The 26,465-nt window shown below is 41.1% G+C and overlaps 1 protein-coding gene across 13 annotated transcripts in view; it reads left to right on the plus strand.

Moving 5' to 3' along the window:
* GUCY2C (guanylate cyclase 2C) overlaps positions 1 to 25,389 on the plus strand; it is a 140,844-nt gene extending 115,455 nt beyond the window's left edge. For all 13 annotated transcript variants that reach the window (XM_086714025.1, XM_086714024.1, XM_086714026.1 and 10 more), the window contains 12 exons: positions 3,023 to 3,109; positions 4,187 to 4,319; positions 6,368 to 6,505; positions 7,277 to 7,365; positions 9,036 to 9,127; positions 11,890 to 12,048; positions 15,975 to 16,167; positions 17,656 to 17,830; positions 20,287 to 20,385; positions 22,035 to 22,129; positions 23,568 to 23,644; positions 24,744 to 25,389. In XM_086714025.1, the coding sequence (XP_086570151.1) occupies positions 3,023 to 3,109; positions 4,187 to 4,319; positions 6,368 to 6,505; positions 7,277 to 7,365; positions 9,036 to 9,127; positions 11,890 to 12,048; positions 15,975 to 16,167; positions 17,656 to 17,830; positions 20,287 to 20,385; positions 22,035 to 22,129; positions 23,568 to 23,644; positions 24,744 to 24,918 (1,512 nt within the window). In that variant the 3' untranslated portion in view covers positions 24,919 to 25,389. The remainder of the gene's footprint in view (positions 1 to 3,022; positions 3,110 to 4,186; positions 4,320 to 6,367; positions 6,506 to 7,276; positions 7,366 to 9,035; positions 9,128 to 11,889; positions 12,049 to 15,974; positions 16,168 to 17,655; positions 17,831 to 20,286; positions 20,386 to 22,034; positions 22,130 to 23,567; positions 23,645 to 24,743) is intronic.
* The last annotated feature ends 1,076 nt before the right edge of the window (positions 25,390 to 26,465 follow it).

Raw genomic sequence — 26,465 nt, forward strand, 5'->3', positions numbered from 1 at the left:
TCATACTTCTAATTAAAACTTTTAAAACAAAAATACAAAAAAGTGAGGATAAAAAATAAAGCTGTGAAAAAGATATTTTCAGTTGTGAAAGAATACTTCATTTGACTTAAATTATAAAATCTTAAAAAAGGAATATTTTCAGAGGCAATATGATCATGAAAATTTGACTCAAAAAGCAAAAACTTAAATAGGACAATAATGATACAAGAAATTATAATTTCCATTACAGATAATACCAGATCAGCTTAATAAAATAATCCTTACTGTCTACGTAAGTACTATTGCAATGTTAAATGAAAAATGAACATCTTCTAAATTCATTTAGCATTCAACAAGGTAGCATAAAGTTGATAGTAAAATATGATTAAAGACTAACTACATTTATGAAATTACATGGAAAAAATATAAATAAAATACTAGTAACTCTAAGCCAGTTGTATATAAAAACCATAATATAATCAGATAGGATTAATTCTATGAAAGGAAAAAATATTACTATAATGCATCATATCAAAAGGTCATAGAAAACTCATAATCATTGTAATTGATGCTGAAAATGATCATTCAAATTGGTGCTGATATAAAATAAACACACATTCCTAATAATAAAAATCTCAAGTCTTTCAAAATGACAGCTCTTCCTCAATTTACAATGGGCTTATGTCCCCATAAAGCCATAAGTTAAAAAAATCTTTAAGTCAAAAATGCATTTAATCCCCCTAACCTACCAAACAGCAGAGTTTAGCCTGGCCTACCTGAAACACACTCAGAACACTTACATTAGCTTACAGTTGGGCAAAATCTTTTAACACAAAGCCTATTTACAACAGTGTTGAATATCTCATGTAACTTACTGAACACTGTACTGAAAGTAAAAAACAGGGTGGTTGTTTGGACACAGAATGGTTGTAAGAATATTGGTTGTTTACCCTCCTGATCCAGTGGCTCACTGGGAGCTGAGCCTCACTGCCCACCCAGCATCATAATTGCCAGCCCTGGGAAAAGATACCAATTCAAAATTTGAAGTATTATCTCTACTGAATGCATATCATTTTCACACCATTGTAAAGTTAAAAAAAAAAAAATGCAAGTCAAGCCATCATAAGTCAGGAGCCATCTATAGAAATGTTTTTCCGGGCAGGGCATCTGGGTGGCTCAGCTGGTTGAGCGTCCAACTCTTGATTTCAGCACAGGTCATGATCTTGCAGACTGAGGCCTGCCTTGGGCTTCACATTGACCGTGCAGAGCCTGCTTGGGATTCTCTCTCCCTCTCCTTCTGCCCCTCCCCTGCTTATATGTGCACACGTGTGTGTTCTCTCTCTCTCTCTCTCTCTCTCTCTCTCTCTCTCTCAAAATCAATAAACTTCAAAACAACCAACAACAACAAAAAGAAATGTTTTTTTCATATGAAGCCTAGATCAAATCTGATCATTCGATTTCAGTGAAAGGAAATTTTAGAATACCAATTCATAGGGCCTGGTCAAAGGGTTTCACATGGCCTTTTAATCCCTAACATGCCCAGTCAATGTTTAGATAGTGTTTTGGGCTCTCTGCTGTAAGATAGGAAACTTCATTTATCTGAGTGCTCTGGGGCTCCCTTCTAGCATCATGTTGGACTGAGCTTCTACAGGAAACTGCTCCTTTGTATCTTGAATCTCAAAGCAAAGGCTGTGCCAGTGCAAACTTTACAGTCCCATCCCCCTCCTGCCCCAGGCTTCAGTCCCTGGCAAATCCCATCAGAACCTACTTTTGTAAGGAAACAAATGGGCAAGTGTTTCCCTAGATAAAAGACAATATGCTTCCCATCTTATAAATATATAACAACCTTGGCTAACCTTGTTTAGGAACAATTGATTCATTTATGCAACAAATACTCATGAAACATCTAGATATGCCAGATACTGTACTAGATATTGAAGATACAGAACAAAAAGTATCACAGAATTTACATGTCCATAGGGAGAAGAGATAATAAATAAAAATATAAAATATATCATGTGCTAAGGGAAAGAATTACTTCAGAGACTGTCTGCCCATAATTTCCCTCCCTTAACCGGGCCTGATAGCCGCAGCTAAACCAGCCTTATCTGAAATGATTAATGACTACACGCCCTTCACTGGAAATCATTGGTACAGTTCCTGAGTTAAAACTAAAGGTCAAATTGGGCTTTTTCCCCAAACAGGGACCTATTATTAGGTTATTAGAGTTTTACTGTGAAGAATAGTTATTGCTTAGCTACAACCCTGCATCTTCACAGAACCATCATCGTGTTAAAATAGTAAGTTCAGGGGCGCCTGGGTGGCGCAGTCGGTTGAGCGTCCGACTTCAGCCAGGTCACGATCTCGCGGTCTGTGAGTTCGAGCCCCGCGTCGGGCTCTGGGCTGGTGGCTCGGAGCCTGGAGCCTGTTTCCGATTCTGTGTCTCCCTCTCTCTCTGCCCCTCCCCCGTTCATGCCCTGTCTCTCTCTGTCCCAAAAATAAATAAAAACGTTGAAAAAAAAAATTAAAAAAAAAATAGTAAGTTCAAATTTCTAGGTGGTACAATTCACACAAAATCCAAGAACTCGCTCTCACTGACAGAGTACTTGGTAAATGTAAAGAAAACTCAGAGCTGTCAGCCAACGGACGCAATTGATCCCGTGAGGAAAAAAAGAGGACGGGATTCCCTAATAGCAAATCCTGCTAATCACCAGTGTGATTTCGGAGAAACAGAACCTGCAGCCCACAACCTGTGATAGCCCGTTCTCCAGTCAGGTGTCTGCTCATTCCTTTCCCCCTGTCTGGCGGAAGAACCAGGATTTGGAATACGATGAGTATCTCCTCCTCATTTTATTATGGCGACAGCCACCTGATGTTTCATAGGAAAGGAAAGAAATACACGTTCAGGAAAAACAGGACAATGGCATTTCAGTTTGCTTCTGAGCCCCAGGCCTCATGATTAGAAGATCATTATTAGCCTATAACAATCTCCACAGGATCCTTCCTTCCAACAGTTTCTTCCTTTTCTTTTTCTGCTGTTCAGGAAGTTTTAAATGACACCATCTCCTACCCTGATGGTACATTCATGGATTGGGAGTTTAAGATCTCGGTCTTGTATGACATTGCTAAGGTAAGAGACCTACAAACAAAAGAGACATTTATGAAAAGTAAACATAGGAAAACAGGTCTAGCAAGTTTTCAACCTCTCTGAGCATTGGTTTCTTTATCCATAAAATGATAAGAAAAATAGTACCTATGTCAGAGGGTTGTTGTGAGGATTTCATAAATAATGCATGTACTTCATGTGATATTTGGTATAAATAAATGTTCGATATCCAAGCTATTACTTTTTATTATTATGTTTTTCCTGCTCTGAACTTGGGGTACACATTTTCATAGACTTGCTGGAAATCAAAGTCATATTACGCTTCAGGCAAGACAACAATCTTTTTAAGAGAAAATGTTCAGGACAGGCAACCCTCTTGCTCAAGGCACTAATGAATTTGGACATGTGTATTCCCAGATAGTATACGAAAAAAGGAAGTGGCTGCCAGCGGCCTCATTCAAGAACGAAGACAAGTCAATCCCAAGATTGAGCTGTTTGATACAGCCTTAAATAGCCTGAAAGTCATCTAGGACCAGAATCGGTTTTAAAAAGTATTGTACGATACCCATCCTCTTTGCCACTTTTCACTCCTGTGATCCAGGCTGAAGACCAATTTCTGCAGTGACACCTCTGGCCACCAGAGGGAAGCACAGCAGCACCACACCCCACCCCCCTACACCTAAAAAAAAAAAGGGTCGGGGTTGGAGAGGCTTGCCCTTTCGTAATTGAATTGCCCCTCCCTTCAGAAGGGCAAGTCTGTATTTTTATTGAGGTAGAAAACCAGAAATGCACCCCAGGATCACAGACTAAGTGGTAAGCAGAAACACTTAAAAAAAAATTAGAATCAACCCTTTGTTTCATATTCTGCATAACTGTTTAACCAGAGTCTTTAGACAATTGCCTTTTAAGATGCAGGGCTTAGGCAAGTATTAGGGCATTAATATTTTTAAAGGAGAATTAATGGAACTAAATTTAAATTCTCGTGGTGTGATGCTGTCTGCATGCTGAAATGCTTTCAAAACGTTATTACTTTCTTTAAAATAACCAAGCAGCTGAAGAGTGTCATATCTCTTTGTTTCCCTGTCATCTGAAAAATTACAGGGCATGTCATACCTGCACTCCAGTAAGACCGAAGTCCACGGCCGTCTGAAATCCACCAACTGTGTGGTAGACAGTAGAATGGTGGTAAAGATCACTGATTTTGGCTGCAGTTCCATTTTGCCTCCAACAAAAGGTCTGTAAGGAATGCCATTTTTACTAGTTCCCCACTTAAAAAAAAAAAAAAAATTCTCACAAGTGGTCAGGGAGTGGTGATACTGATCAGAAAATAAACACTTGGAGCCACAAGAGGAAACAGCTGGCTCATTCTCCAGCACTACACCCTTGTCAGTTTTTGCCAGTTTTCAACAAGTGCTTCTTGAGTTGAACAAATCTCTTCTGTGGGTTTCCTTCATCCGTGTGTTTCTGGATATCAGTGAGGAAATCATGAAGAACTTACTGGCTGTGGAAGCAGAACAGGGTGAAAAAATAGAGAAGGTGAGGGTAGTGAGAGACCTTAGAAATCATCTAGTCTAACTCTCTTCCTTGGTATAAGTCAGAATTGAGGCTCAGAGGCTGAGATTTGCCCAAGAAGATAGAATACAAGGCAGAAGACCTATTTCCAAATTGTCATTCATTTGTCTGTGATTATGATAATGGGAAAAAAAACCACTCTTATCAGTAAAATATATTCTTACCTATCCCTTTCTGGATTGTTATAAGGGCCAAAAGAGAAACACAAAGAAAAGTGATTTATCTTGTATAAAGAGCTTTTCATGTTGAACATTTACCCATTCTTTACTATAACTCGGGGTTAAACAGCCTCAGAAATATGGCATTCCCACAAAGCCTCAAAATACCACCTAGATCCAAAAACCTAAATTTGATTTCTAATTCTACTTTGCAATCCTTTCATTTTCTCTCAATAAAAGTAAAATTACAATTCTGCCCCTACTTCTTCAGTCACATCAAGCGTAGGATGACACTGGACTCAATCCAATAAGTGCTTGATGAAGACCTACCATGTGTCAAGCATGGTTCATCTGTGGTGAAACAAGTCTCCTTTAATAGATGACTCACCACAACACAAAATCAGATGAATTGCCGATCAAATGCTATCCTCTTAAACATCACTCAGTTATACCTACGAATCTGTGCTGTCAGTTACCTGAAGTTTTAACGTAAGCTCATCCACTTACCTGTCCTCTACCCCAAACCATTAGGATCAATTGTATATGAATCACAAATCACACAAATTAACAAGACATAAATTCAAAAAGGCAATGAACATTTGGATGGAAAACCAAACAAGGGAAATGTGCCTCAGCATAAGTGTATCACACCTCACATGAATTTAAAGATTTTTTTCATTGAAAAAGAAAATCTCAGAAAGTTTAGAAGGAGTTAGGTGATCCTAGAAAACTTGCAAGGGATGGAGAGAAATTGAATGTATGCCCTTGGTGTTACTAGCTAAGTTATGTGATAGGGTCCAAAACCCAAGTGTCTATAGGAACCAAGCACAGAACACAGGAGCACTTCACTTGTGTGAAGCATTAATGAGTAGCAGGCACAGAGTAAAATGTGAGAAAACTGTATGCATTATTTTTTCAAGAATACTGTGGGAACACAAGAAAACACATCTGTGGCCAATAGCTGATTTGGAGGCTGTGAGTATGTCCAACCTGCAAAATGTCACTGATAGGCTCTTTGTTTAAATGTGTTTCAATGGGTAGGCATATATGTTATACATAATATGTTCCATATTACATAATATACATATAGTATACATATTTTATATTTTATAATAAAAATATAAATTTATGTATTTTTTATTTATGAAGGTTTCATAGGTTTATGCCATATGTGCCACAAGCTATTAAATCCTCAGCCTTTCATATTCTACTGTAGTCGTTCTACAAATATTTGCTGAGCACTCCTATACACCAAGTGCTATTCTAGGTAGGCTCGAGGGTTTTCAGGACTATGATTCTAGAAGTTTTAGGGACCACATTGCCATGTGACCTCACCCAAATCCTGGCATTATATAGTCAGCTCAAGAGGCAAATGTGCATTCTCTCCCTATCACCAGCATTAGCATAAACCCCTCAAAAGTTTGGGACGTTTAAGTTCAGGGCCACTCATATTCAGGGTGCATGGGATAGGGACTTAAAGAACAAAAGCAGGTTGGAGACCTACGAGCCGCTCAGCTCCCTCAACTTTGCAATCTCAATGCTGAATTCACAGACCTGTGGACAGCCCCGGAGCACCTCCGCCAGGCCAGCATCTCCCAGAAAGGAGATGTGTACAGCTACGGGATCATTGCCCAGGAGATCATCCTGCGGAGAGAAACCTTCTACACGTTGAGCTGCCGGGATGAGAATGGTAAGAGTTGGACTCAGCCATCTGCCCTCTCTGGGAGCCTGCATTCTAGGCTGACCAAGACCCTCATCTCTTTGTGGCCACAGCTCAGTCCCCTCATCCGCAGAAGTAATGGCATATCTCCACTGCACGTCACACAGGGGTATTGGAGGGGTTGACAGGAAGAATGGTAGAATGCTCTGAAAAGCATATAACATACCAGGTGTCGTTACTGTCAGTGTTACTGTTGGTTGAAGACTCTTGCCTTACGGTCTCCCCCCTTCCTTTCTGATTCTAAGAAAAGATGTGTGTCTGTTTAACACCTGAGCTACATCACTCTCATGGCACAACATATGTATTTTAGTTCTTACTGAGAGAAGATCTATAGTTTTTGTCACAGGTCTTCTCAAGAGGGAAATGCTTCCTTCCATTCATCCAACCCTTGCTTACTGTGTAATTATTATGTCCCAGGTCTTAACTCTCTGGAGGGTGGGGGTCTAAGGGATGTAGAGAGGGCAGGCTAGACTCTTGGAGGAAACATACTAAAGGTAGTGGTATTCAAGTTAAGTTTCAGAGACTTAGTAACCTTAACTTAAGCTAATAACCCCCTGGGTATAAGTGGGTATAAGACCCCTCGCCTGGTGGTTATTCATTCTTTGAGTGCTTGCCTGGGCTCTGCCATATTTTCACTGGGTACCCATCCAGGGTGGGTGAACCAATTCAGGGTCTGGCTGCTGCTAAAATTTTTTCATGCTGTATTCTTTCTTGTAATTTGCATAATTCTCATCCCATCAGAGAAGATTTTCAGAGTAGAGAATTCCAATGGAGTAAAACCCTTCCGCCCAGATCTGTTCCTGGAAACGGCAGAGGAGAAAGAACTGGAAGTGAGTGCGTTTCCCTACATGGGTTTTGTGTGTTGCCATAACAAATTGCCAGCAACTTGGTGGATTGAAACAACAGAAATTTATGCCTTATAGTTCTGGAGGCCAGAAGTTTGAAATAAGTTGTCAACAAGGTCATGCTTCCTTCAGAGGCTCTAGGGGAGAATCCATTTCTTGCTTCTTCCAGAAGCTTCTGATGGCTACTGACTTCCCTTGATTTGTGGCCACAACACTGCAATCTCTGCCTCCATGGTTCCATTTTCATCTTTTCTGTCTATTGTCCCTCTACCTCCCTCCTGTATAAGGATTCATGAGACTACACTGAGCCTACCAAGGTGGTCCACAATAATGTTCCCATTGCAAGGTCCTTTACCGAATCACATCTGCACAAACCTCTTTTCCAAATAAGGTGACATGCACTGGATCCAGGGGCCAGGACTCAGACATTCTCTTTGGGCACCGTCATCAGCCCCATATCCTTTTCCACCTCTCCCACCTCAAGACCTGGCTTCTGAAGCACATATGGCCCTCTCAATTTTTAGGAGCTAAAAGATCAAGATGTCCATGTCATATACTTCTTAAAAAATGAATATGCCCACATCTAAAAATAATAGAAAAGTATATAGTCGTCCCCCCTTATCTACAGGGGATACATTCCAAGACCCCCGGTGGATACCTGAATTGCAGAAAGTACTGAGCCCTCTATATACTAGGCTTTTTCCTAGACATACATACCTTTGATAGAGTTTAATTTCTAAATTAGGCACAGAGACTGACAAGAATAACTAATAATAAAATAGAACAACTGTAACAATATAACAATAATACTGTAATAGAAGTTATGTGAACATGGTCTCATTCTCAAAATCTCCTTTTGTACTGTGCTCACCCTTCTTGTGATGACGTGAGATGATCAAGTGGTCACGTGACGAGATGAAGTGAGGTGAATGACGCACGCACAGGCCTTGTGAGGTTTCACTAGGTTACTATGGACCTTCTGACGATTTGTCAGCAGTAGGATCGTTTGATTCCAGACCATGGTTGACTCAGACAAGGCGGGACTGCTGGGAATTGGAATCTTCTGGGGTGGAGCGTGAGCACGGGAAACTGGAAACCTCTCGGGGTGATTCCGCTGGTCGCTGTGGTTGGAAGCCCTTGCGGAAGAGATTCACATTAGAGTCACTGCCTCATACCCACTGCACATAAACCCTGCAAACTTCTGTAAAGCATTTTCTGCCGACAATCCAGCCCCATCCAAACCCATATCACATTTTTCATTAATTTAGGGCCCAAGGGACGGGTGAGGCAAGGTGGTGCGGAGACAGACTGAGGGGAACTAAGCAATCTCAGCCTCATTGTCCGAGTTGAGATGTTTTAAAAATACTCCCTACCTCGGGGCGCCTGGGTGGCTCTGCGGGTTAAGTGGCCTACTCTTGGTTTCGGACCTGCGTGGGGCTCCTCACGGACAGTGTAGAACCTGTTTCACGTTCTCTTCTCCCATCTCTCTCTCTCTCTCTCTCTGCCCCTCACCCTGGATTCAGGCTCTCACTCTCTCAAAGTAAATAAACTTAAAAAAAAAAAAAAAATACTCCCTGCCTCAATTACTCCCATCAAGGGAAGAGAATAGGAGAAGATACCACCCCCTGAGCAAATCCACCCCTTCTTTCTTTCAGGTCTATCTACTTGTAAAAAACTGCTGGGAGGAAGATCCAGAGAAGAGACCAGATTTCAAGAAAATTGAGTCTACGTTGGCCAAGATATTTGGGTATTGCTGAAATTTTTGCTTTTCCTCACTTATTTCCGATTTTTCTAATAATAGTTGACACCCAGTGGCACCTCAGAATGGAATGCCTGTTCTAATGAAAAACCCCAGACTGCAACCCCTGTCTCAAAAAAATTAAAATGCGATGGAGACCAACAGACCATTTTCTCAGGGAATAATCACTTGAAAAGTTAAATAGCCAAGGGCAAAATTGCCTGATTAATATATAAACTCTGGCTGATCATAAATATGTCTGTTAAAAATCTAGTTCCCTGACCCTTCTGGAGGTAATTAGAAGTCTAGCACGAGTCCTGAGTATTTGCAAAGCCACTAGATCATTCTTAAGATCAAGAAGCTCTTAAAATCTTAAAATCAGAAACTTTGGCCCTAGGTGCTTAAGCCTTGTGCCATGAATCAGATTTTAATTCAGGGTCCAAAATTTAAAAAAAACAAAAAAAGCACACAATTATCCAGTAAGGTTGAATTCTAGATTTTCCGTGTTTTCAGTTAGAGTGAAAAAAATAACAGTGAAGAGATTAGGAGATCCAGCTTCTAGACTAGGGTCTGGTAATAGCTTGCTGTAGGACATTGGGCAAAGTGCTTACCCTAACTGGATGTCAATTTTTTTTTTTATTAAAACTGGACTTGAATAGGATGATTTCTGCAATTCCTTCCAGCTCTTGTTTTCCATACTTCTCATTAAGTCAAAGATTCAGATACTTATGGAACCTAAAAGCCCAGGGCTGAGATGAGGTCAAGTGAAATCATGAAAGTGGTCATTGAAGGGTACATCTAATCTGTCATTTGTGTGGAAGGAGCAGAAAATAACAAATGATGTAATTCTTGCTCATTTTTTAATTTTTTCACAGACATTTTACTAAGATCCGATGAGACTGTACATGTGATAAGTGAAATGTAAACTCATGAAGATAAACTGGGCCCCTGATACATAGCCTTTAATAGAGTGGTTCTCAAACTTGGCTGCCCACTGAGATCACCAGGCAGGAGGGGGTGGGGCAGGAATGTTAAAAAAAAAAAAACAACAACAGTGCCTGAGCCCTGCCCCAGAGAGTCTGACGTAATTGGTCTGGGGTGCAGGCTGGCATAGGGGATTATAATAGCTCCTTGGGTGATTAGAATATGCAGTCAGGGTTGAGAAAACTGTTTTAATTGAATCAATTCATCACAAAGGGGGATCATCTATCTTTATTCCTTACACCTGCTCCCTCACCCAACTAGACTCTATACTAGTGGCTTCAAGGAAAAGTCCCTGGGGAACTTGTTAAAAAATAGTTTCATAATCCCAGACCTAGCGGTTTCCAGTTATGTAGGTCTGAGGTAGACTCAGAAATGTATTGAAATTTTAACAAACATCCCTCCCCACCTCAGGGGATTATGATGGAGGCCATCTTCTCCTTGAGGGCAGAAGTGGTAACTTAAATCGTTGTTGTAATAATGAAATAGTAGTATTTATTCAACCCCTTCTATGGTGCTGTAGATGGTATAAACATTATCTCGATACTGAACAACCTTACAGACAATGTACCTCCTGACTGAGCTCTGCACCAAGGCTTGCAATGTGTCCCAGCGTCGAAGAAAGCTGGCATCTTCTCGAAGTGTCCTTGGCCTAACAAGATCATCCAGAGTTAGGTTTTGTGCTTTAGGACCCAGTCTTTCTTTTCTTTTTTTTCATTTCTTTTTTCTTTTTTTTAATGTTTGTTTATTTTTGAGAGAAAGAGAGAGAATGTGAGAGGGGGTTTGGCAGAGGGAGACACAGAATCCAAAGCAGAGGACCCAAGCTTTCTGTTCTAAGGAGAAAACAGAAGGCTCAGCTTTGCTTTTCTCGGTCCCTCTCTTATACTTGTATTTATCACTTCTAGTGCCTTAAAAAAAAAAAGATTCTCCCTTTATTGTAAATCGTTATTAAAATTTTTCAATTTTAGAAAATAGGAATAAGCAAACAAAGGAAAAACATGACCTATTTCTCAATAGACGGCTACTGGTTTTCAAAAATTAAAATTATAATTTTTGCTGTTTTATCAACTTTTCTACTTAATATAGAGGTAGCGTGTTTCTGTATCTTTAACTGTTCTAATTTGTATTTTATACAACGCATGAATATTCCATTGTGTCATAATATTTTCGTTACGTTTTGTTACTCGTTTGGGTTATTTTCAAACACTTGCCGTTATAAAGACTGCTGTGACTTTTCTGTAGTTACCTTTCAGCACATTCTTGTGGTTTCCTATGGCTAGTTCCTAGAAGTGCTGGTGAACTGATCAGTGTGTGTACTTTTAAAGCTTATGACACATTTTGCCACACTGCCCTCCAGGAAGATCATAGTGGATGTTTTTCCTCCTTACCTCCACTATTACCATTACTCTAACATTTGGTTTTCTTTTTTAAAAATCTTGTGACTATTTCTAGGGGCGCCTTGGCGGCTCAGTCAGTTAAGCGACCGACTTGGTTTCAGCTCAGGTAGTGATCTCACGGTTTATGAGATTGAGCCCCGCGTCTGGCTCCTCATTGACAGCACAGAGCCTTCTTGGGATTCTCTCTCTCTCAAAATAAATAAATCAACTTTAAAAATATATCTTATGTCTCTTTCTATTTCTTTAATTTCTCCTGAGGCTAATTTTTTTTAACGTGTGTTGACCGTTTTTATTTTATTTTTTGCTTTATAACTTTTTAATCACATTTGTCCACTATTTTACTGGATGTTTATGCTTTAATAATTTGTAGCAACTCTTTATTACTACCTACAGCCTATTTCACGACAAAAAAAATGAAAGTTATATGGACACCTTGATCCGACGTCTACAGCTGTATTCTCGAAACCTGGAACATCTGGTGGAGGAAAGGACGCAGCTGTACAAGGCAGAGAGGGACAGAGCTGACAGACTCAATTTTATGTTGCTTCCAAGGTAAGGCAGGTCCTCTTGCCGGTGTAGTTTCTCATGATTCCACAGCCATGCCTTCTTTCTTATAGCTGAAAGCGTCAGCATTTTCTTCTAGTATTGTTTTGTTTCCCTTGTATCTACATAAGATTGTTCCCTTTTGCACATTCTTCAACAGATCATTCGGTTAAAAAAAATACACATACCTTGCTAAGACTTGTTCTGGTTTGTACTGTAAATATCTAGAAGAAAAAGATTATTTTCTTTTAAATTTAAATTTTTTTTTAACGTTTATTCATTTTTGAGAGAGAGGGCGTGAGCAGGAGCGGGGCAGAGGGAGAGGGAGATACAGAATCTGAAGCAGGCTCCAGGCTCTTGAGCTGTCAGCACAGAGCCTGACGCAGGGCTCGAACCCACGAACCCATGACGTGACCTGAGCCAAAGTTGGACACTCAACCGACTGAGCCACACAGGCGCCCCCAAAAAAGTTATTTGCAAGCGGCTGTGTGTTGCCCCAGAAAGAGTATGGGCAGTGGAGTTAGCACGGCCAGGGTTCTAACACTTTGCCACTTTTACTAAGTCTGGGACCTGTGGTAGGTCACTGTCTGTCTCTCCCTAATCTCAAAATGGAAATTAAAATTTTCCTCTGGATTCTGTGAGCCATAAGGCACTTGTAGGCACTAACTGCCCATTTCTTTTCTTCTTTTCACCTCAAAGTAGAAGCCAAATTATACGGAGTAGGAACAGTCATTAGTGGAGGAGGTGGGGGCCACATATCAGATGCCTCATCACAGAGGCATCTATGGGCTGGCGTCTGTTTTGTGAAACAGTATCACAGCCAGGACATAAAGAGAAAGGAAGTAAAGTTGAAATCCCTATACAGCTTAAAGTTTTGTGAGTGTTAGTACTCAGATAATAACAAAGAAATGTTAAGAGAAGCAAGAAGTTAAAATGTGGAGCTAGAAAACAGACTTTGGCCAAGGGGCCCTTAACTGTCACAAGTGAGCGGTAATGTCCTCTTCTCGTTCAAGTAGAATAAACTGTTTTGTTAGAGGAAGCCTAAGCTAGACAGTCCAGCATTGGGTGAAATCGTGGAAGCTGAGGTCAGCTAGGCCTGAATTCAAACTGTGTTCCCACCACTGACTACCAATGTACAGTCTTGGACAATTACCTACATCATCTAAGCCTCAGTTTCTTTTGTACCTCACAGGCTAGCCCTAAGAATTTCCTGAAGTAGTGCTCAGGATATAAGGTACTTAGCCCAGAGTCTGGAATGTCCATGGCTGTTATTATCGTACATAATAGCCATGACTTTTATATATAACTTGTGTTCATTATTGTTTTCTTTTGAGCCCATGCTTCATTTAGAGTATCAGCTCTATGTTAGTAAAAGGATGATTTTGAGATTGTATGAGCTGTTTTCTCAATAGAACCGTTTCTCTTTGACAAACCCGAGTGACGAGGGTAGGAGTTACCAACATGCTGTGTTCAGTCATCTGTGCCTGAAGGAGGCCTACTGCAGGACCTGTGTGCCCTCAGAATGCCAAGGAACAGCCTGGAAATGGTGCCCTGGTAATAGGCTGGAGCCCTTAATATTCCCATCAGAGATTGCAATTTCTATCAGAGCTTCATAAATGCTAGGTTTAAGATGCATACTTCCTTGCCTGGCCTTTAGTGCTGAGTTGTAACAAAAACAACATCCAGACAATCTGGCTGCCTTTCCCAGGGTGTCATCATCTGTGGTTTTAACCAATACTGTTACTCAAATGATTTGAAACAGCTGGCTCACTGCCTCAGATTTTTATCTTACCTTTGCTGTAATGTGCCACTTTGATCACTAGATGGTAGTTTTAACTTTTGAGTATAGTTGACATACAATGTTATACTAGTGTCAGGTGTAGAACAGAGTGATTTGAGATTCTGTGTATTACTCCGTGCTCACCACAGTAAGCAAAGTTACCACCTGTCACCATACAGCGTTATTGTTACAATAGGTCTCCCACCCAAGTACTAACCAGGCTCAACCCTGCTTAGCTTCTGAGATCAGACGAGATCGGGCGTGTTCAGGGTGGTATGGCCGTAGACATATTGTTACGATAGGATTGACTATATTCCCTATGCTCTACTTTTCATCTCCAGGGGTAGATGCTTTATTGGATTGCCATAGGTTATATAACACAGATCTCTTCAATAGCTGCAATACACCATGATTCCAGTGCAACTGTCTGATAATTTATGTAAAAATATATTTGTAAAAGAAAATTAAAATGTACATGAACAATAACTTAGAAGAATCAAAAAGAAGTATTTACAGCAAGATTGTCAATAAACTAAGACTGCATGTAGGAACCAGATTCTACTTAACTGCTTACTTAAACAGTGCCTCTTGGCTTTTGAGATGTTAAAATAGAAGTTTTTTCTTCTTGTGGGAGGCCTTTCTAAGACATTTACTGTGTTCGCTAATCTGTGTCAGCAACAGCTTGTTACCAAAGCTCACTGTGTTAAGTCACAGCCCTTCATTTATCTACCAACATTCGTTCCTCTCTTTGTGTACTATTTCCCAAGCTTATATGACTTTTCAGATATAAGCAGTAATATGAAGGGCAAAAATGGTGAAATATCCAATTTTATGATTACATTTATGTATCCTTCAAAAAATTTGCACCCTTATATTGGGCATGTCAAGAAAAACCACCCCAGAAGTGACCCCTGAGAATCCAATCAGCCACACCAAAGGGGTGTTTCTTAAAGGTCCCAGGCTTTGTCATCGCACCAATGGAAAAAAATTCCCTTGATGCTTTGGAGGTTCTCAAAAGGAATGTTGCCTGTCCCTGTGGTTAATGAGCTGTCTTCTGGGAGAATGGAAGACATTGCTATTTGGACACAATTGGCATACCTCCAGATCATCCCCATCTCCATGAATATCCAAGGTCTGGGTCATGGAGGAGATGCCGTGCAATAAAAAGACTGAAAGGCGGGAGGATGTTGTGAGTTCTAATACTGCTTCAGTTCTAATACTGGCTGTGGGACCTTGTGAAAGTCATACTTTTTAAGCCTCAGGGTTATCAATGACCTCTATGGCACCTCCCAGTGGCCATGTTCTGATTCTAATGGTTCCATACTTGAGTCCTTTACAGAGCCATCCCAAGGGCAGACAGGGAGCATCCAGCCTCATGTCAGTTCTATTCCATTTAGGCAATTGGCACATCAAAGAAGTGCAGTTCCTTCTTACGGTTCTGTCTTAATTCTGAGTCTGATATACTATTTCTTCTATCTCTGCAACAGAGATATTCTTAGTTGCTTTTATTTGACTTCTGCAGTTTTGCCATAATTTTAACGTGTGTTTACATGGTGACTGACTTTGCTTTTTAAAGGACCCAAAAACATATCAAATGAATTCTCGTTCAGAATATATCAAAGTTAATTTTTAAGTGCATTGTTCCTTTATAGTGATATTAAACAATACCATGTTAAATATGCTTGGGATACAAAACCCTTGGCTCTGATGAAAAAGCCAGATCTGATAGCTGTAGTGATTTAACCTCTTACATTAATGACACACTCTCCTCAGCTTCTGGATGTAGAGCAACATCTAGAAGAAGCTGACAATCAACAAAGTGGTAAAAAGTGGACAAGTATGTATACATATGAGGGTTACGTAGGTACTAGAGTTATATGTACGTGCATATAAGGGTTAATAGCCAAGTACTAAGTTAATGCTAAACCTGCATATATACATCTGAGTTCAAATACATGTATCATATGTGTATGTATATATTCTATTCCTATATTCAGTATGTGCAGCCTATCTTTGCTTCCTAGTCACTCCTTTCAGTGGAAATCCCAAATCCTAGGATGCTTTGTGGACAATTAATTACTACTGTCTCACAGATTTATGCGAGATAAGAAAAAAATTACTGAAGTTGAAGGCATTTTTTCCCTTTCTCATCTAGGCTGGTGGTCAAGTCTCTGAAGGAGAAAGGCATTGTGGAGCCTGAATTGTATGAGGAAGTTACAATCTACTTCAGTGACATTGTAGGTTTTACCACCATCTGCAAATACAGCACCCCCATGGAAGTGGTGGACATGCTCAATGACATCTATAAGAGTTTTGACCACATTCTTGATCACCACGATGTGTACAAGGTAACCATATCACCTCCCAGGCTGAAATGATTGTACCACCCCATGTCAGCAGAGCCCAAGCTGATTGGTTCCTATTATTACTCAGCTCTTATCCTCTAAGGTTTAATGAATTTGTGGTTGAACACGAGCTAAAAGTGAAGGGAAGTGAAAGAATAAGAAGGGTCAGAAGTCAAAATGCCCACATGACTTTAAGAAGCACTGTGAAGGAAACAACATAAAGGTCATCAGGAATGAATTTTAGCTAATAAATTTAGTATTCTCAAATCACCTTTTAAAGAAATGGACAGTGTTTAGACTGATTGCAAATGAAGCGGAAAAGACAGTGGAGTTACAACAAGTAGAATGGGAATCTGTTTTTGTTGTTGTTGTTGTTGCTGTTGTTGAAAGAACAAGCATCATTCAAAGAAGATTAAAGGAAAACAGGGAGAACACGCTGTAAGTTCAGAACTGGATCTGTTACCTGACTAGTGGGCTGACCAGTTTCGGGCTAATATTGCCTGAGTCAGAAGAGTAAAGGACAATTGAATTCCCCCATTTCATGTTGGAAAAGTAGCAGAGCATATGGAGCAAATAACTTTAGAAATAGAGCTCTTCATTCAAATCCCACTTGGCCCTACCTAACTGCGACCTCATAAAATATATTTAACTTTACCTATCTGTAAAACGGGATGATAATAACACCTAACTCAGCGGGTTATTGTGAAGACTATTGAAATAAACCATATGCCTGAAATACTGTATCCTTACAAGTAAAGTTTAAAGGTCACTCATGTGACAGTCTGTCATAATGGTTATTACCCACATAGAGGTGTCCCTTTTAGGGTCTGTCCTAGCCCCATCTTCACCCTATGTAGGCCAGAAAGCCATATTAACAACAGTTCTTGTTGGACAGAAAATGGTTATGCCTTGCAGAGACGGTTGGCAAAGAGAAGTTAACTAGTCAACAAATGTGAACTATATGACCATGACAATAACATTAAAAGAGAGGTCATTTACAAAGAATAATGTTGGTAGGATACTGCTGATACAAATTTGCTTATTACAAGAAAAGTGTTTAGAATCACCATGCTATAAGAATGTGCATTACATCTTGGAGGAACCTACAATTAATTTTTTTTTTTGTCAAAAAGGATATCAAAAATAAAATGTTAAGTGCTAAAGGTGACTTTTCTGGTAATTAAATGTTATATGCCATCATTCAGATTATAATGTAAACTTTATAGAATTGTTACCACATCTAGATTACTTATGTTATTATAAAGTACTCTCATATGGTCAAAATTACTTATCATTCATTTAACTAGACTATAAAACCGTGAAGAAATTTGCATAGATCTGGTCTTGAACTAGTTCCAGAAAAAGTGTACAGGGCTATGCTCCAACTGGGTTCTCAAAAAGCTTTTGTTTTGATACGTAGTCAACTACTTGTTTTTAATTTCTTGTGCCTTTTGAAGGGATAGAATCACTAATGAGAAACTATTTCCACAGGTGGAAACCATTGGTGATGCCTACATGGTGGCCAGTGGTTTGCCTAAGAGGAATGGCAATAGGCATGCAATAGACATTGCCAAGATGGCCTTGGATATCCTCAGCTTCATGGGGACCTTCGAGCTGGAGCATCTTCCCGGTCTCCCAATATGGATTCGCATTGGCGTTCATTCTGGTATGGAGTTAAGCATTGTAGCAAATGGGAACATATAAACTTCTGTGCACCAACTAAATAAGAAAGGATAAAGGGTCTTAAGATGTGATTGATTTTCACATGAAGTTCATCCCGTTACATATCCCAACATAATGAGGCAATCCTTTGAGAGTTCTAGGGAACACCACCTTTTACAGCACCTCTGACTCCTGGAATGCTAAACACCAACCACAGACTGAAATAACAGCCTCCAGATTTCTTCCTAAGTCCTCATATATATTATTTATTTCCTCCCCATCCCTTCCGTCTCCTGCCCCCAACTTCTGCACATTTTTTTCCCACTAAACTTTTATAGTATCCTTCATGGATGAGATTATCTACAGGGAAAAAAATAGCTGGTAAAATTCCTATAATGAAAGGCATTTATGTCTGCCTCACCCCCCTCAGTAGTACTGAAAGTACATGGATCACTTCAAAGACCATGAAAGATACTCAGCCAGGAATGTAGAGATTTGAGAACATGAGCTATAAATGTTATACAAAAATATAGTTGGGGAGGACTCAGAAGTCATCTGGATTAATCCTTTATCGGGCACGAATTATCTTTATATGTTCCAAGACAAGTAATAATACAGCTACTTTTAGAATAATTCCAGGAGTCCCTCAAAACTTAGTTTCCAAAGCCAGCTCACTCCATCATTAAATAGTTAAAATGATTAACAGTCTTTCCTTGTGTTAAATCACACCTCCCTATACTTTCTTGCCATTGCTTTTTTCTGCCCTCCAAGGATCACAGAAGACTCAAAATACAGAAAACCCAAGATCACTCCAGACTCTGTGGCAAGAACCAGATCACTGCATTTGCGAAAGTCATCCTGTATCCACAGTGCCTAGCACAGAGCCTGGCAGTAAATATTTCTTGATTTAGTAATGAACCAGTGATATTCTCAAAGTAACAGTAAATGGAAGTTAAAAATTTCTGCCATGTTCACTCTTCCCCAATCATGTCCACAACCATGTGTTAGGGATGTTTCTGTGTACACAGGAGGGGACTTCTCCGGCATTTCCCTAGCCAGCAACAGCACGGGGTCCCTTTTCTGACCCGTCTCAAATGCCAGGCCTGAGGGACAGCAGCAGGGCTGACTGAACCAAGTCAAGGAGGCTGACTGAACCAAGTCAACCAAGTCTGGTTCTTGGCCCAAGCTCTTTTCCCCTGTGACCAACTCAGTGTCTGAGCTCAGCGCCTGGGCCCACATGCCACCACATTGGGCTGGAATGATAATAGATATTAGGCACACATACCTGGAGAGGTTTAGGGCTAAGAAATTAGGAGGTTGCGGTTAAATACTGATAGTTGAAAACAAGACTTAATATCTGCAGGAATTTCCTGCTACCAGGCCCTTCCCCAGCTTTATCTACTCCATTTCTGAAGTGAAGAGTCACCTGTAATTAGACCTAGCACACCGAAGGCACAGATCAGAGATCTCCTGACCAAGTCGTAGCCTCTGTTGCTCCTTGACTTCTGTAGGTTGTTCTGTTTTTGTGTGTTTTTGTTTGTTTTTCGGCTGGCTATTTTGTGCTGTTTTGCATTGAACCTAACAAAGAAGGGCTCGGCACTCAAAAGAAGATCCAGTATTTTTATTCTTTTTCAATGTGTGTGGTCAGAGAATTTGTAGGATAAATCTACAAAGGAACTCATACAGATCAAAACCCAATAAGCCAACTAGAAAATCAATAGCTACCGTTATCCAAAAATCCAGTTTTGCAGTTTCTAGATTCATCTTGAACTTCTAAAATGTGTAACTCCTTGCATTCAGTCATTTCACACAAATGCTTCATGAACAACCCTTCTTCCCTGCCTAACATCCTGCTGTGCCCAGTCTTGCTTTGGTTTCTGTTCTTGTCAAGATGCCCTTGTGCCACAGCCCTCCCCACCCCCATCCCACTGCATTTCACCTAACATGTGAAGTGCTCAGAGATGATTATGCCAAGTCCTTGTCTTCCGGGTTCTCCATCATTGGCTCACCAGGCCAAGAAATGCTACTCTGAGTAAATAAAAATAAACTAAAACAAAATTTGGCCATTGAGCCTTCCAGTGTACCAGGCCCTCCAGCATTTCAGAGCTCAGGGAAGTGTGGTGTGGGAGAGTCTCCATTCTCCCTGAGAGCCTTCTATTGAAAATACTAAAAACGACTTCCCACGTTTGCAGCCTGGATCTCTGGATATCTTCTTGTTTTGTGCAAATGTACTTTTCTGTGCTAGGGCAGAACACCTTCTAGAAGCTTGTCTTGTTCCAACCATATTTTTCTCATTGAATACATCCATTTAAAACAAAAGCCACAGCTCCTTTTTCACACTGCCATCCACTTCTACGTAAAATGAAGGATTCGGCACTGTGCCTGAGAAAGAGGCTTACCCACCTTAACTCCACACTGTGATTTCTGCCGCTTCCACTTCCTGCTTTCTGTGCATTTCAGGTCCCTGTGCTGCTGGAGTTGTGGGAATCAAGATGCCTCGTTATTGCCTATTTGGAGATACCGTCAACACAGCCTCTAGGATGGAATCCACTGGCCTCCGTAAGAAAGGAGATTGCTTTTCTTAGAGGAAGCTTGTGGCTTCCAGCAGAGGGGAATTACAAAATAAAATGCACAATAGGGACATACAAAGTACAAGGGAGATGAAGGAATGACCTTTCACATTGACTGGACGTGAGCCTGTGTCAATACAGTCCTTGCTGCATTTGCTTTTGTTGTTACCATTTACTGAGAATTATTGTATTCTTACTTTTTAGCTAAGTGGTAGGCTATTTCATTAGTTTTGGTTCATTTGAAATGCATTCAGGTATGCTCTACTTGGAATAGTTATGAAAGTTAGCATAGATCCATGCAAGTTAAAAAAAAAGCTTCAATGGGCTAGATATGGAGCATACACTGGTTCACTTTCCTATTCCAATTTAGTTTGCCCAAGAATTGGTTTTCGTAAAGAAAAATGTAAGTATTTATTATATGCAAAAGCCTATATTGCATTTGCCTGGCAGGGCAGAGACACCATGAGCTACATGTAGTAGATGCTCCATAAATATTGGTGACAGCGATAGTAATAGAAATATATACAAGAGAGAAAGAGGGTTGCCCGGATGGCTCAGTCAGTTATGCATCCGTCTTTGGCTCAGGTCATGATCTCACGGTTCATGGATTCGAGGCCCACATCGGGCTCTGGGCTGACAGCTCGGAGCCTGGAGCCTGCTTCGGATTCTGTGTCTCCTTCTCTCTCTGCCCTTCCCCCACTCATGCTCGCTCTCAAAAATAAATAAGTATTCAAAAATACAATTTAAAAAAAGAGAGAAAGAAAGCTTTGATAGGCGTGGGCGGAGCTTACAAAAACACAGGTGGTAGAGTGGTATTTTGGTAGTCTACCGACAGCCTGCTACTGATTTGTACTAGAAAATCATGGTGTAAAGGAAGGAATAAGGTTGGGGCCAGACGGATTTGGTTATAATTATAACGACAGAAGTCACTATCTAAGCTGGGGAGGAATCTACCTCATCTTTCTAGGCATCGGAAGGCTGAAGAAATAAATTGAGGATGGGATACCAAGCTTGCTGGAAGGATTTCTGGAAGGAGTTGATGTGATGTATGCTAAGCCTCTGATACATGGCAGACAACATAGGATTGCGATTATTCGTACTATTGTCATTGTCTGTGGCACCCATTGAGGGAAAGTGCTGCACCAATGGTGGACCAAAACGGGGAATGTCTTCACCAACTATTTATGAGAAGGATAATAGTATCCTCAAAGGGTAAAACTTAAGAAAATCATGACCCTGTAACTCCCTCCTGAGTCTCTACCTTGCTGCCCACACTTAAGCTGCTTCTTAGAACTTATACACAGGGACCCAAAACCAAATTCCAGCTGTCAAGTTCCGTACCACAAACCAAACCCAAGACAAGGTGCAGGGGCTACCGCTCTGTGCTAGAGTGAGAACCTGTGGAGCACAACCTGAGGAACCCTGTCACTCAGCACCCCAAAAAGCAGTGCCAGACCCTCTTTCATCCCATGTGTGATATTTATCTCGCTGATTGTATTTCTAATTGTTCTTTCACTAAACCATCTCAGCTGTCAAGAACATCTGTAACAAATGTCCTGAATCAAGTGGAAACAAATGTGTTTGTATAATATTCTTTAAAATGGTTGAGATTTTCATTGATCTGTTTTGCATTTCCAGCCTTGAGAATTCATGTGAGCGGCTCCACAATAGCCATCCTGAAGAGAACTGAATGCCAGTTCCTATATGAAGTGAGAGGGGAAACATATTTAAAGGTAAGGGATCCGCAGGCAGAAGACCCAGAAAAAGCACTCACTTTGGCCCACCTCCTTGGAGAATGGACATCCAGTGGTCAATAATGTCATCTTCAATGAAGATGAAGAATCCTTTTCTGCCCTCCCCAGAGTGATCACCCATGATCCCCTGTAGGAGAAGCCACCACCAAAGAATGTGAACTCAGAACCCTTTAAATATTTTGAACTAGGGCCAATATGTTATAAAATGTCACCATCATTTCTTCCACATGCATCCAAGTTTTGTCCCCAAGTCCTCCTGCAAAGCCGAGAGCTAAGGTGTGGGACGGGACTTATTTAACTTAAGTCAAAGCCCCCATCTCCTCACTCGCTTCCAGGCTTTCACTGCAAGATGCTGCTTCTCTCTAAAACCACCTCTCCAGGGATTGCTTTACCATTCTGAAGCTGTGGACCAGCTGTGGTCCCCAGACTTCTGATCCAGTGTCATCTGGGTGCTTTCTAAAATATAGTTGCCCAGACTCTCCACCAGGCTTGCTGCGGAAGGCCCTCTGTGGATGTAGATCAGGAATCTGTATTTTTAATGAGTGTGCTCAGTGATCGGGACGTACACCAAAGTTTGAGAACCACTGGTCTCTCCTCTCCACCACGTTCCTCACATTCAGAACAACTACCCTCCAGAGCCACCAGATGTCTCCACTTGGCTCTCAGGCCACTTTTCAAAGGTCCTTAGAATCTTTTCACGATTGGTCTGAAGCCAACTACCAACTCTAAAATGATCTGTCTCCAGGAGCCACAGTGCTTCTGGCCTTTACACTGTGACTGCAACTTGGAAAAGCCTCCTTTCGTGTAGACGTGTCCTAATATCACACTTACTTTTTGAGTCCTCCATAAATACACTTTCTATACAGAACATTGCCACCCGAGTAGAAGCGGTGTCTAGATTACTGTGGTCCAAACACAGCCAGCAAACTACTGGCTTGAAAGATGAGTGATTTTTCATTTTTTTTAAGCTTAAGGTGGGGAAACTAGCAAAGGGCTAGTTTTTGTGACAAAATCTTGTGGCGAAAAGGGCTAGAAGAAAATGTAGGTGATGAAAACCAGTTGAATTTCTTGGCGAAGCAGGATTGTACCTCAATTTCCTTCTTTTTTAATTTAGACTTCTTACGATGTTCCTGTAGTGACATTTTGAAATGTCTTTGGGAAAAAAGAGAACTCTTCTTTGGAAAAAACAAACATGTCTGGGGGGTGAGAGGCTTATTTTCAAAAAGGCACTTGGAAATGAAGATCTGTCTAGAGAGGATGAGAATCACATTGGGAACATGTGCTGTTCTGAAATGTAGGCAGTGATAAGAAACATGGAAGGGAAAGGTCTCTTGGAAATGACTATTTGTCAAAATGGCGGGCTGGAACTGACCTGTCCCCCTGGCCTCCGTGGCACTCACCTTGCTTGCCTCCCTAGGGAAGAGGAACCGAGACTACCTACTGGCTGACGGGGGTGAAGGACCGGGAGTACAACCTGCCAACACCTCCTACTGTGTAAGCTGCTGGGGGGGGTGGGTGTGGTGGGGAGGGGACAGGCGAGTGGAAGTCTTGGCTTTGACAGCTGTGCCACATACAAGGAATTTCACTGTGGGCAAAAAGCTTGGCTAGTGGCAATGATCTATTGAATAAGAGGCCAGGGACTACATACACGAGAAGTTTAGAAACCTCCCCCTCTGGCTGCCAGACATGGGGTGTTTCAGGCATGCTCAGAACAGAGGGTAGTTGACCGCTCACCTCCTGCATGACAGGTTCGGGCATGAGTGGAGCATGCTGGGGCAAAGAGGCACCCTAATCTCTACGGCTGCCAACGGCTCTCTGCTGGGCTGCTGGAAACGGGCCCTCTTCCAGTCCCAGGACTGCAGTTCTGCGTTTTCATGTGGAGCTTGGGTTCTCCCAGAGAGGAGGAAGATGAGGTTTCAGGTCTAACGAACAGGTTTCAGTTCCCTTGAAGATGACTCAAATGACCATCCAGTTGCACATTTCGTTGCTGCAATAAGTCATACAGCTGTTACTGTGGCTTTTGCTATGGCACAGAGACCCTGTCTTGCAGACCCCTAGATGCTGGACCCACATAGACGGCAAGCCTGAAGAGAAGCCAAAACAACCCAGATCTTTTCTGGGCCCCAGGTCCATTTCAAACTCTTGAAACCCACCATCCCTTCTAAGCCTTCCTCAGACAAGAGCCACGCTCCAGGATGTGTGGGACCAAGTCCTCAGGCTTATGTTGCAGGGGCCTTGCGTTGTCCTGGCTTCTTTTCTCCTCCCTGCGGTGGCTTGCGTAAACCTCACTGCACTTCCAAATCAAGCAGCGTGTTGTTTCAGTTTGAAATTGAAATATAATTTTCAGCTCAAAATATATTCTGCTCTTTCTCCAATTACACAGAGCAGGGATGGCAGCTTTTAAACTTGTCAAAAGCAAGGCTCATTCTGTATTCTCCGGACTCCCGGTGTTTGGTGCAGAATAAGCATTCCGAATAAGAATTCGATAAAATAAGCATTCTTTTGGGTAAACTGAACTGATTGTTCTGGAGCTAAGGAATATTCTGTGTGAATTGCTGAGAAGTGCCATTTTTTCTCCCCACTCTCTTTCCAGGGAGAATCAGCAGCGCTTGCAAGCCGAATTTTCCGACATGATTGCCAACTCTTTGCAGAAAAGACAGGCGGCGGGGATAAGAAGCCGAAAACCAACACGGGTGGCCAGCTACAAAAAAGGCACTCTGGAATACTTGCAGCTGAACACAACAGACAAGGAGAACACCCATTTTTAAACCAAAATGAAGTCCAAGGACTCAGCAAACTAAGTACAGCCTCACTTAGCGGCCTCAAGTGTCCCAGAGACCTAATGCAATAGAAGACTTGGATACTACACTCTGCTTCGCCTTGGCTGCCCTGTCTGGAACACAGACTTGCCTCTATGAATCAGACGTGCGCTCTCAGCACAAAAATTACCTTTTACTCTGGAGTCTGATCTCAACAGTGACTCCAGGGAGCTTCCACCTGGGAAAGAAGAGGAATGGATGTACTATCTCTAGGTTGAAGAGATTGTGTTCTTACTTCATCTGTTTTGTTTTCGTTTTTGTTTTGTTTACTGACTCACTTTCCTTCTGCATTCATGAGAGGAGTTTTTTAAATTGTCACAATTATATCTTAAATAACTTTTCTCCATTAAACTATATTTAACTCATAATTTTTGCAGAAAGTATGCTACATGTTAGGCAGGAATAAAAGTTAAAAATTTACTGAGTCTGTGAATGTGTTTCCACCGGCTCTAGCCATTTCCCTGAAATGCTGCAGCCATCGTCTTGTGCCTGCTGAAAAACTGTGCTTGCTAAATTCCCCAGCACTGAAGTCAGGCAAAGCCAGCACTGTCGCTCAGGGCCAAAAACCTTGATGTTTAGTAGCACCTGCTCCACATGAGGTGATTTTACATCTAGACTTCTACCACGGGAGGCGGGACCTACAGTTGTCTCCCGTCTGAGACAAAGATCAAATGTTACTTCCCGGTAAATACAAAGTCCAGTAAAACCTTGGATTGTGACTAACTTGTTCTGCATGTGTTCTACCAGATGAGCAAGCATTTCTAATAAGTTTTAACTTGATAAACAAGAGATGTCTTGCAATACAAGTAGTACGTGACACCCAATGTCACCTGATCACAACTGAGCCAATGGTTCTTTTCTCTCTCTCTCTCTCATTGCAGGATTGTGGGTGACCATCCCCCATGCTTGATGCTCAGTTTTAGGCCGCAGTGTTTGGCAGAAATCAGTGATTTTTTCAGAACATTGGAAGGTGCCCACAACTGACACTAGTATATTTTTTTTGTCACTTCAAAGCACCTTTGGACAGTCCTTTGCTTTTCCATACAAGAGTAAACTTAGGAATGCTTTGCTTTATTCTAGGTCATTGGATAGGTTTCTTGTTAAAGTTACATACAAAGAAAAAGATTCCATTGAGCCAATAGATAGCAGTGAATCCATTATTGATAGTGAAAGTCGTCCTACACAATCGGCTTCCTCTCTCTTGTCTCCCTCACACCAGCCACGAAGGTTTTCAAAGGTAAGAACAGGTTAATTTGTTTAAGTTTATTTATATTTTGTATTTTCTTTATTGTATTATATTACAGTATTGTAATCATTTTTATATGAATATTTTTGGGTTGTGGAACGAATCATCTGAGTTTCCATTATTTCTTATGGGGAAATTCTCTTTGATATACAAGTGCTTTGGATTACAAGTATGTTTCCAGAACGAATTATGCTTGCAAACCAAAGTTTTACTGTACTTTAAACTCTGCAATTATCCCCTTCCTGCCATC

Source organism: Puma concolor, chromosome B4, assembly GCF_028749965.1.
Source record: "Puma concolor isolate L17-30 chromosome B4, mPumCon1.1.hap2, whole genome shotgun sequence".
NCBI lineage: Eukaryota > Metazoa > Chordata > Mammalia > Carnivora > Felidae > Puma > Puma concolor.